Genomic DNA, 12,459 nt, shown 5'->3' on the forward strand with positions numbered 1-12,459 from the left:
AGACGGCTGGAGTCAACAATGAGGGGAGAGGCTGAATATTATTTACCGATATACATATTGATCACATGGATCATAAATTATATATATCTCTCAATCTATTAAAGCCTTTCATACATTCCTGCCAATAGATAGTGATATAAATCAGAGAATCAACAATTCCATTCACCAAATCTGGTTACTTGAAAATCAATGTCTATTATCAACAGGTATCCTATATTACCTAAAACCACCACAAGATGGCAATATAACCTGAGAATTCACATAAGGGTCATTACAACTAAAATATCCCAATTTTTTAACAGCCATCTCATAATGTGATTATTGTACAAAGAAAGGAAGTACTAAAGATCATTTGATCAGGCCGTAAACCCTTATACATTATACAGGCTACATGAAAGTTCATATCATCAGATCATCCCTACTTGTATAAATATTCCCACTGTATATAGTGTGGTTAATGAGATTAGTTGATCACAATTCCAACCACAAAGGGGGATGGAGAAATGCCATCAACTAACCGTCACATGGTAGTGAACCAGTACATAGTCCCATAGATCTATTTTTCCAAAAACACTTGGAGATCACATTCCACATTTAACCCCTTAGGGTACAGTGTATCAAGTTTATATATCCAATATTTCTCCTTTTTAAGCAGTTCTCTATCAAAGTCACCCCTCCTTTGTGGGAAGTGCAATGCATAGAAACCTTTTACCTTGGTACCATCCAATTTGCCTCCATGGTATTTGGCATAATGTTGAGCAAGATTACTGTCAGGGTCATTAGATCTAATATCTCTAAGATGTTCACCTATTCGTACTTTAAGTTGTCTTTTAGTTTTACCTACATACATCTTTTTACAGGGACAGGTTAAAATATATAGTACTCTTACTGTAGAGCAGTTTATAAGACTCTGAATTTTATAGTGAGTATTATTTCCTGAGTCGTAAAAAGAATCTGTGCGATCCACATACTTGCAGATTTGACATTTCCCACATTTAAACATTCCCTTAGTACGTGATTTTAGCCATGTTGTTTGTTTTAATGGTTGATAATCTGAATGAATAAGGAGATCACCAAGATTTGGTGCTCTTCTTGCTACCATTTGGGGACGTTCACCTACTATCTTACTCAACCTGGGACATTGGGTGAGAATCTTCCAGTGTTTTTCCAATATCAATTTGACATCTTGCCACTGGGCTCCAAATTGGGTTATCATTCTCACAGGCTGATCACTCAATTTGGCCTTTTCTTCCTTTTTGGTAGATAATAAATCCTCGCGGTCAGTTTGATATGCCCGCCTCCGAGCATTTCTAATTTGGGAGTGGGAATATCCCCTTTCTCTAAATCTTTTGTAGAGGTCCTGAGCTTCTATTTTAAAATCATTGATGTTTGAACAGTTTCTTCGACATCTCAAAAACTGTCCCACAGGAATCCCTGAGATCAGTGAACGTGGATGGTAGCTTCTTGCCTCCAATAAGGTATTGGCGGCTGTGGGTTTTCTATATGTCTTAGTGAGAAGTCTTCCATTTTCAAGTCTAATCTCCAGATCCAGAAAAGAAATGCATCTTTCATCAAATATGTATGTAAGTCCAATATTAAAGGAGTTCTGATTCAGTTCTTCCAGGAATAATTTTAATTCCTCAGATGTTCCTTGCCATACGAGGAACACATCATCTATATATCTTAACCAGATCTGGACATTAGCTAGGAATCTTGATGATCTAAATACTACTTGTTCCTCCCAAACCCCCAAATGGAGACATGCGTAAGCCGGAGCCCACGGTGCTCCCATACTAGTACCTCTAGTTTGCTGATAAAAGGTATTATTAAATTGAAAGAAGTTATGTTTCAGTGCAAACTCCAGTAACTCACTAATGAATTCGTTCTGTCCTCCTAAAGTGGGATATGTTTTGTCAAGGAAGTAGGAAACTGATCTCACACCACATTCATGTGGGATAGAGGTGTAAAGTGACTCCACATCTATTCCCACTAGAATGGAGTTGTCCTGAATAGTCATATTTTTGATTTTAGCCAACACATCTTTAGTATCCCTAACATATGAGGCGAGATTCGGAACCATATCCTTAAGAAACAAGTCAATATATTTCCCTGTTTTGTCTAGGGGACCATTGATGGCAGAAACAATAGGTCTGCCTGGAGGGTTTTCTTGGTTTTTATGTATTTTTGGGATAATGTAAAAAGTAGGGTGATTGAATTCTTCAGTTCTCAGATAGTCATATTCTTTTTTTGTTAATAAACCCACTTCTTTTCCTAATGTTAAAATGGAATTCAGTTTTTTAACCACCATATGGAAAGGATTCGCAGTCACTTTCCTATATGTGGATGAATCACTCAATAAACGTTTCACCTCCCTAACATAATTTAGTTCTTTCATAATCACCACATTACCCCCTTTATCACTTCTCTTAATGACAATGTCTCTAGTCTCTTTTAATTCTTTTAGAGCTTTTCTTTCTCTTTTAGTAAGGTTATCACCAATTGGCATTTTCCACTCAAGATTTTTAAGATCATCAGCAACAAAGTCTAGAAATGTCGAGATCCTCATATTAGAACGAATTTTCGGCATTTTTGTCGATCTAATGTTTAGATCGACCTTTCTAATAATGTTGTTAAAATTATCCAAATCTATTACATTTTCATCATCATCCTCATTTTCTTCTATGAGAGATATCAACATATCCAGCATCTTGCGATCCATTTCAAGCAGAATGTTGCTATTTGCATCTTTTCTCCCATCCTGGGAATAACTGGGGCTTATTTTCATTCAAAAGCTCTGAGATACAGCTGTTCATATTACAGATGAATGGGCCCCAACCACGTGTGCTGGCACAGGAATGCATTGTATCATATATTGGACATTTATGTCTTTTTCCATACAGGCCCTAGGCCTATTGTTCTCTTCTTCACGCTTTTTGTGCTGCTGCCTTGCATACATGTGATATATATATATATCCATAGTATAATTTTTGGATTCCCTTATTGGGATTCACCAGATTGATATTGTCATTTATTATATATTCAATATTATGGTATACTTATGGTACAATTTTTGGATACACCTCCCCATGGAAGTGTTCACCTATGTGCTTGCGCTGCAGAGGTATTAGACTCTTGTAGTCATTCTTTCTGTTGCACATGCATTTAGACCGGTCTTGATGTCATTTTATATGGTTTTAGGTCTGTGTGTTATTGTCTCATACTGAGGTGATGGTAAACCAGGGCATATGCCCATATGTCATATCTATATATGTGTAATAAAGCATAATTTTTGGAAATTTTCTGAGTGTCACGTTCTATTCATTATGTAGCCGCTTTTCTGTGAATCTCTTTTCACAAACCCCTCTTTTTTGAATACCTATCCTACCTAACCTGCAAAAAAGATCTGTGAATTTATATATGATTAGTCCACTGCATCCCGTCCTATGATCCTGCAGCTCTGGCTCCCTTGTATCAGTTTAGGAAGAAAACAAACTGGAAAACACTGAACACCTTTTGTTTTGATGCACCTGAAAAGTATTTAGCAGATTTCAGCCAAGGGTTCATTTGGGCTTTAGCCAACTGGTGAGCTCATCTCTGGCATTCTGCTTTCTCCACTTATCAGCATGCTCCTTGTATGTACATATATACTGCAGCACTGCTGACTGGCTCTTGTGCTACTTCTCCGTCTCCTATTCTGAGCTCTGCTGTACAGGGAATGCAAGAGGCTGATACAAAGTCAAATTAGGTACTTAACACTGCTTATATTAAGAAAAATAACATTTTAATGATTTATTAATGAATACAGTTCAACTTTATTATCCAGCTACTTAGACAGGAATAGTAGCACTAGACCTAGATTTTACCATTGTGCTATAGGAAACAAAATTGTTTTTAATGCACAGCGTTGCATTCAGACTGGAAAAGAGCAAATCTTTGCCTTTCTAATTCACTACAATTTTAATCATTGCATTAATTAATCTAATACTTTAATTTTATGGGGAATTTAATATCCTTTCCTCTGGGGATGTGCTGATGTTAGTTAAATTATTGAGAGCTAAATGAGGTCACTTCATAATGGACACTCCTTTAGAACAACTATTATATTAGTGAAATGTGATGCTTGCTCACTGTCCTTTGCCTTTTCTATGAAATGCTATTGCTCAAACCTGAAGCAGCCAATGAGAGAACTTCTTTGTTTGCCCAAACAGGCTAGGCTGACTTTTTTTTTTTCTTTTTGTAATTGCATGTTGCTATGCTTTGTCCTGTATTTCATACAATATTAATGGAAATACATTTTTTTCCTTTTAGCTACCTAGACAGCTTAGATCGGATCGGAGCAGCAGATTACCAACCTACAGAACAGGATATCCTGCGAACCAGAGTGAAGACCACTGGCATTGTAGAAACTCATTTCACCTTCAAGAACCTCCATTTCAGGTTGGTGTGATACCTGGGCTTTCACATGTTGTGGCATCTTCTATACCATGATATAATCAGGAGGTTAACACGAACTAGAGTATGGACAGATAGGTCTGTATAGGTGCAGTTTGCTAAATTCAGACAGATTGGGATTTATTTACTAAAGCTAGAGTGTGCAAAATCAGGCCTGCTTCAAGCCTCACCTTGTTCAGTTAAGCTTTGGCAAAAAAAATCTGGAAGCTGATTGGTTTCTATGCAGAAGTGAGTCTGATTTTGCACCCTCCAGCTTTAGTAAATAAACCCCATTTTGTCAGGAATCAGCAGCAGGGATGGATAGATCTGTTTGGCTACACTCAGGAAACTGGGACCAAGCTGCATATGCTTTTAGTGAGATTTATTTACAGCTAAACAAAATCCATCCTAACACCAGCACACAGCAGATATAAAAACATAAGTGAACCAAAACCCAGTAACCGAATACCTGACTAATAACTAGCAAACAGAAGCCTAATTAACAATTACCTATATAAAACATATACACAATGGGGAACACATGCAGGGAACACACAGCAAGGAAAACTGGGGTTACAAGGAGCAGATGGGAAGGGGGGAACAGAAACTGGGATCTGGAACAGAGCAGATACAAGACAGCAGGATACAGGGTACAGTATACAGCATACAGGGCAGGAATCTGACAGAATGCAAAACACTGGAGCGAGAAGCACTAGTATGGGAGGGACTAAATACCTTCCCAGCAGCCAGCATCAGATGGAAACTGATTACTCGGATCTGCTGGGAGAAACCCACTGCTGGACATTGGAATTACAACCCTCTTCCTGGGGAACCACAGTGCCACCAGCAGGTGATCCTTTTCCTGACTAATTTCCTTGTAGCTTTGCTTTGTGTGTTTCCCTTTGCAATGGTCAGAAACACACCCTAATTTGTAGGTTCCTGAATAATGTTACCATTTTTACCCCAGCTAATCACAACTACATCTTGTTTTAAGAACCATCACTGCTAGGTAATTGAGCCTGTTGATTAGAATGAATGGCATATTTTGTCATATTTATGCCTCACGCACACATGTTGTAGCACAGGGTTACCAGACGTAAAACAACATGCGTTGCAGCACATATTTAATTTTTTTGGCACACCAGTATACATACATAGACCACACAAATCCACCAGACCACACGCAATAAGAAACATTTGCCTTGTCTTGCAGTTTACTGGAAAATATAAGTCTGGATCACTTTTGGTATGTGGATACATGTTTTGCAGACCCATTGAAAATGTTTGCGTACCATAAAATACATGTCAATATGCTCAAAAACAATTGGACCTTTTTAGGGCTCTTTCACATCATACATGCATGGAAACTGATGCACAGATTTCACTTGCAGGGACATCAGTTTACATCAGTTTTCATGCACACCTCCATGAGTTCTATACATGTTACAGATTCCTGCACAGAAAACATCTGCACATGTTGTGGAGTGAACAGGGTACATAGAGAACAATTGATTTCATTGTGCCCTTGCAGAACGCATGCCGAAAAACTGACATCTCTGCATCAAGGTGTCAACCAGTTCAAGATTACTCACTTTCATGAGAGTTTTAGCCAGATTTCATGGTATTCATTTAATAGGCAGGTTAATAGACCCATACTAAAGGTATTACAAAAACCTGGACACTGGCTGGCCTGCTTGCAGAGTGAGATGAGAAAATCTTTGGAAAAAGAAACTCACTAGAGAGAAAAAAAAAGAGGAAAAGCAGGATGGGTAATACTGGATTAATGCAGATGGTAAAAAACCATAGTGGACATGTATGGGAAATGAAATGTTGTGACGTGCATCTGGCGAGGTTGCAAGTGACCATAAGTATACGCACCCATGTTGTGGCGCTTGTGAAGAATCTGAGGTCTGTCCGAAAAAAGGCCAGCCATTGTAAATATAGAACAGTTTGCACAACATTGAAATAACCTGACAGCCAAGGAGAGTGAATTGGAATACGCCTTCGTGAACAATGATGACTTCACTGTACTAGTCAGTAAGGGTGGTTGACGCCATTGAGTGAGTATGTGTACTGTGTGGCCATTGTATTCAAAACGACTAAGTGAGTAGAGCAACAAATCTGCATCAACTTTTGACCATTCCTTCGTGGAAACTATTTGGATGGTTCAGATGACTTTCAGGGATGATGCAGTGGGTGCGCAGTGCAAATATTATTATTATTATTATACAGTATTTATATAGCGCCAACAGTTTACTCAGCGCTGTACATTATAATGGGAGACCGTACATGAGACAGCACAGTAACAATACAATACATGAGGGGTTCGAGGGCCCTGCTCCTTGGAGCTTACAATCTAGGAGGGAGGGGATAGTGGTACAGGAGGAAATAGCTGTGGGGGATGGAGTGGTGGGAAGAGCGGAGGAGATGGGCAATTAGGTGAGGGCGGGGTAGGCTTCCCTGAAGAGATGGGTTTTCAGGGTGCGCCTAAAGGTGAGGAGGGTAGGTGACAGTCTGATGGATTGGGGTAGTGAGTTCCAGAGGATGGGGGAAGCCCTGGAGAAGTCCTGGAGATGGGCATGGGAGGAGGAGACCAGGGAACTAGAGAATAGGAGGTCTTGTGAGGAGCCGAGAGTGCGTTTTGGGTGGTAGATGGATATCAGATCGGTGATGTAGTTTGGGGCAGTGTTATGAACAGCTTTGTACGTCAATGTTAATAAGTTGAATTTTATGCGTTAGGCAATCGGAAGCCAGTGGAGGGATTGGCAGAGGGAGGAGGCGGATACTGAGCGGTTAGTAAGGTGGATGAGTCTGGAGTTGATGAGTCAAATAAAAGTGTCACATGCGCTTCAAAGATGGTTGAGAATCTGTTGGAAGGCCTGCAACAAACAGAAGACCTGATAATGTTGAATGAGTACGGGCTGCAATCAATAAAGATCGGTGACTGACATGCAAAAGCTAGAAGCTGATCTGGGGATAACAAAAACTACTGCATCTGAAATTTGGTGTGAGGACCCAAGGTGCCTACTTTGTACATAGGACAATGATGCCTTCAAAGTTTCTTGTATCTTCAATAAATGTCTCTATTTTACATATTGCATGGCTGGATACTTTCCAGGCGGACCTTGTATATCTGTCTCCATGCAGAGATGAAGGAGATCACTGTTGATGCTCAGAGGAAATCGAACTCTAGGCCTTCTTAGGAGACATAAGGATGGTTAGACCTACTCGGTTCTGGTAAAAACCCCAGAGTATTCTTGTGAATATTGGAATTATCGGTAATGGAAAATAAATTCTGACGAGAAGCCGTAATCTTCTTCAACCTTTTACAGTACAAGCATTTTATTATGAGAAATCATGGAAGCTAAAATTGCTGACTGGTTCTGTAAATGTTAGTTGCCTGGCTGTCGTGTCAATCCTCTGGCTTCATTCCTTTGAGACACTGGCTTGAAACAATCATGCATAGAAGGACTTCTGGACTTTCAAGTTCGGTACTCTTGTCCTATGTCATTGACTGAGAATGTACTTATGCCCGCAGGTCGGGGTAATGGCAGGACATCTAGGAGGAGGTCAGCAATAGTAAGCTATTCTCATGAACTATTTCTCATGAAAGTTTTCCTTTAATACTTGGTACTTGGTAAACTCTTTTTGGAACAACTCTGTTGCGGGATCAGGAAGGAATTTTTTTCCCAGCAAGAACAAATTGGATCGTGCTTTGCTGTGTTTTTTTTTTGCCTTCCTCTGGATCACCTGTGGGTAAAGGATTATAACTTTTTTTTTTTTTTTTTCTATGGTTGAACTGGATGGACTTTTTGTCTTTTTTTCAGCCAGACTAACTATGTAACTATGTAACGATACTTTTCTCATGGAAGTTTTCCTTTAATAATCAGTACTTGGTAAACTCTTTTTGGAACACGCTGTAAATGTCCGTGGGCACCCTACTTATAGAAGAAGAATGCTGTTATAAGGAGGTGAAATTCATCTTCCCCTATTAATGTCATCTAGATGACAAGCAACCAATCTACCTTAAATTATAATTGGAATCTGACATTTTTGAGCTTCTTAATTTCAAATGAATCTCTCCATCTTCAACCAGCCGTCTTCATTGCGTAAAATCCTTTGTCTTTATCAGGGGCGGGCTGACAACTCATGGGGCCCCCGAGAAATAGGGGATCACGGGGCCCCTGTGTCCTTGCCCAAACTCAAAAAAGCCTATGAAAAAGGTACCAGGGGCATCTCATGGGGCCCCCTACTGACCCCGTGCCCTCAGGCAGTGCCCGAGTTTCCATATGGTCAGTCCGCCCCTGGTCTTTACATAATTCACAATGGAACCAATGGGGTGAATGACAATTTGTTTAAATTGCAGTTGAGTTAGGAAGAAGCAGAGTTCTTAATTTAAGGTCAGCATACATATGGGGCATGTAAGATCTCACTAACAAATGTAGTATTTGCGGACAAGGAGTCATATTTTTCTCGGGGATTTATCCTATCTGACATTGTTGTAAACTTCGTTAGCTAAGAGTAATCTCCTTTGATGGGCATATTAACTTATCTTAATGTTCTATAAAAATGTCCCCTAAATAATCTTCACTGGAGCACTTTGTACAAAAAAGGCCTTTACAGAACGGATTAATGCATCAAAGTTACGCAGAGAACAAAGTATACATTGTGATCATTTCGTGTCCTTCAGTGTGCACAGTCAGTGGCTCCATCTACTGGTCAAAGTCAGAAATTACACATGTAACCATTTCTGTTTTAGTTTGCTAGCAACCAAGCCCTGCTGTATAGAACATATGAGCAAAGGAAGGAAAATGTTTTTAGAATATAATATTAATTCTTGGCAAACATTGCTATGTTTCGCATGGATTTGCTGAACTGTTGAAATTTCTATAAGCTAACACAGTGATTACAAAATGATTATAAGGGGTCTCACTGCTGGATACTTTAAGATTAATGTAATATTATTTTAGGTATCAGAAGAATGAGATAAGAGAGGGAAAAATTGGGGGTTGAGCTGATTCTGGCAGGGTAATTTTACTGCTGGAGGACTCTGAGATTTATTGTGGATCTATACTCTGATGTTAGTTTGAAGAGAACCAACCACGATTGGGCATATTCTGAAACCTGAATATTTAATAATTTTAACTAGGCGGGCTGGTTTCCCCATTATTTCGCTATGTCACCATGTCACACTAGTGATTCTGTTGCTAGCAGCAGTTGAAAGGATCACTAAAGTGAAACTTGCTCCTATGGTGTCAGATCCTTGCTGGTGGAGATGCAGAATCTCAAATGAGGGGGCAGTGAAGGAGTGATGCCTTGCTGGTTAAAGATATACTAAAGCTTTGGGGGGGGTTAATAAAAAACATATTTACTTGCTCTGTTGGTTTAGCACAGAGGAGCCCCAATCCTCCTCTTCTTGGGTCCCCTACTGGCACTCTTGTCTCCTCCCCTGTTGAGTGTCCAAACAAATGAAACCAGCGCTCAAATCCTCATGCAGACCAAAGACAATTCTGAATGCCAAACGAAGAGGTGCTGCCCTTCAAAGATCGGGGAATCTAGACATGGTGAACAAAAAGCAGACAAGGGCGCACTCTCATCGGGGATTACCGTGGTACACCACGTATTAATTGTGTAGACAAATACATATACACTCACATATATACTCACAAACCAAAGGAAATTAAAAGCAAATGATGTAGTCCGCAAAGACAATCAATAATGCTCTGCCCTTGATAGGGATAAGCTGAGGAGACGAACCCCTCAGCTCTGAGGAAGGGGGTTCGTCTCCTGAAACGCGTCAGATTATCCCTATCAAGGGCAGAGCATTATTGACTGTCTTTGCGGACTACATCATTTGCTTTTAATTTCCTTTGGTTTTATTAGTATATATCTATTTGTCTACACAATTAATATGTGGTGTGCCACGGTAATGCACGATGAGAGTGCGCCCTTGTCTGCTTTTTGTCCACCATAGTAATCCTATAGGGGTTACCCCTGCAGGTTCGCTCCTGAGCTGGGCTGTTTCATCTGTTCAGACACACATCTTGGCTTGGCCCTGCTCTTTGGTTACAGGTTTTGACTGACAGCAGCAGGAGCCAATGGCCTCCATTGCTCTCAGCCAAGCCTGTAAGAGCAGAGAAGAACTGCTACAGATGTGCACAGCACTAGACTGAGATCAGGTCCAGGTGAGTACATAGGAGAAGATGATTGTAAAAGGTTTTTGACCTTAATGCAGAAAATCCATCAAGGTAAAACATCTTTTACCTTTACAACTATTTTAAGTCATGGGAGTAATGTCATAGGATCAGTTACGTTCTCTCAAAGCCATCCTGGAGCTGGTGTCATGGGCATATTGTCTGCACTGATCTTTAGCTTGAATGTCAGATTGCTGCATCACCCGAGTTCTTGACAGCTGCTGCCTGTTACTTTCCCAGACTTTAATATACTGCAGGTGTAGTAGGTGCAAGACGATTTGTCAGGCAGTTCATTTCAGGTGACTTATGACCCCTTCATTGCCTAGGAAATGGAAGCTGTTTTTTTTTATCCCTGTCAAACTCTTTTTAAAACAACATTGACAGTCTTGTTGGGGTGGATAAATGAAGAGTAATCGAAAGGCTGAAATATTTACCTTTCCTGGAGAAAACGCTTTTTCTGGCTCCCTCTAGTGCTGGCCAAATGACCAAAAACCTAGGCCTCTGATCAACTCAACTGCTGAAAAGAAAATATCTGAACTTTGACCTCCTACCTCTCCACAAAGAGATGGCCAATTGAGCAGTAATGGTGGTAGGAACCTGGAGCATTCTTTCTCCTGCAAGGCATTGAATGTATTTCTGCCCTTTTATCACTTTTTATCTGTTGCAGCAAAGCTATGGTTACATTTCAGGTCCTCATTGGGTTTACTTGGATCAGTCTTCAATAGGTGCATAATTATTATAGGTAGAATTAAACTATAATTTCACAACTAGAAGTGATCAGTTATTACAAAAAAAAACAAAAAAGAAAGTTATGTTGTGTATGTATTATCTGATGTCATTAAGAAACTTTTCTTTACCCCTTCACCTAGGCTGTTTGATGTCGGGGGACAACGGTCAGAGCGGAAGAAGTGGATTCACTGTTTTGAAGATGTGACAGCTATCATTTTCTGTGTTGCTCTGAGTGGGTACGATCAAGTTCTTCATGAAGATGAGACTACGGTGAGTGTGATATCCTAGACTGCCAGTCACTCTATATATATATATATATATATATATATATATATATATATATATATATATTTGCAATTCTAAGGTTCTAGTGATCAGCTGGCTATAAATGGATGGAAGCACTTGTTCACTGGGGTTTGTATATCTTTGCAGCTGTAGATTTTAACACTTTGACATGCCAGTATGATATTCTGACTTAAGGTCATTTTTTGTTCATGGTGTTGTGTGACTTCAACCAGACTAACCACTTGTGTAGGATCCCAATTACCAGTGTCAAAGTAGATGTCTCTCACGCTGGAAAGCATTGGGTACAGCAGTTTAATGTGCTAAGTATAGGTTGTATCTGCATGGAAATGTTGTTGGTAACATTACATTGAAATGAAATGGATATCCAGTTTGTACAAAGCTCTGCTAACTTCTGTGGATCCTCACTATAAACAATGAAGGTACTGTATTGCCAGCACTGCTGTAAAAGTTCATTGGATAAAACTCTGTAACCTAAATTGTATGTTCTTACAGGCTGGTCCTACTTCCCTTTTTGTTTCCATGTTTGTTTTGTCAATTAAATCTGTCGACATTATACAGGCAATGGTAGTAATGTGCTTATATACAGTCGGTGTATACAGTAAGGTGGTACTCCTCCAAAGTCTCTAATATGGTTTGGAGTTTCTGGAGTCAGCTTGGTGTAAGATGGATTTTGATCTATTGCTATGAAGTACTGACCTTTTCATATTGTTCTTTGCTGAATAAGCATATATGTAAGTAAAGGAACATCAACAGCAAAATCACCATCAACTAGTGCTGTAGACAGGATGTATCACTGTGG

General features: G+C 39.7%; 1 protein-coding gene across 2 annotated transcripts in view; it reads left to right on the top strand.

Moving 5' to 3' along the window:
- GNAO1 (G protein subunit alpha o1) overlaps nt 1-12,459 on the top strand; it is a 378,391-nt gene that overhangs the window by 316,277 nt on the left and 49,655 nt on the right. For both annotated transcript variants that reach the window (XM_089661430.1, XM_089661429.1), the window contains exons 5-6: nt 4,309-4,437; nt 11,495-11,624. In XM_089661430.1, the coding sequence (XP_089517556.1) occupies nt 4,309-4,437; nt 11,495-11,624 (259 nt within the window). The remainder of the gene's footprint in view (nt 1-4,308; nt 4,438-11,494; nt 11,625-12,459) is intronic.

This window comes from Staurois parvus, unplaced genomic scaffold, assembly GCF_062004578.1.
Source record: "Staurois parvus isolate SC_StPar_1 unplaced genomic scaffold, SC_StPar_1.0 ptg001336l, whole genome shotgun sequence".
Classification (NCBI taxonomy): Eukaryota; Metazoa; Chordata; class Amphibia; order Anura; family Ranidae; genus Staurois; species Staurois parvus.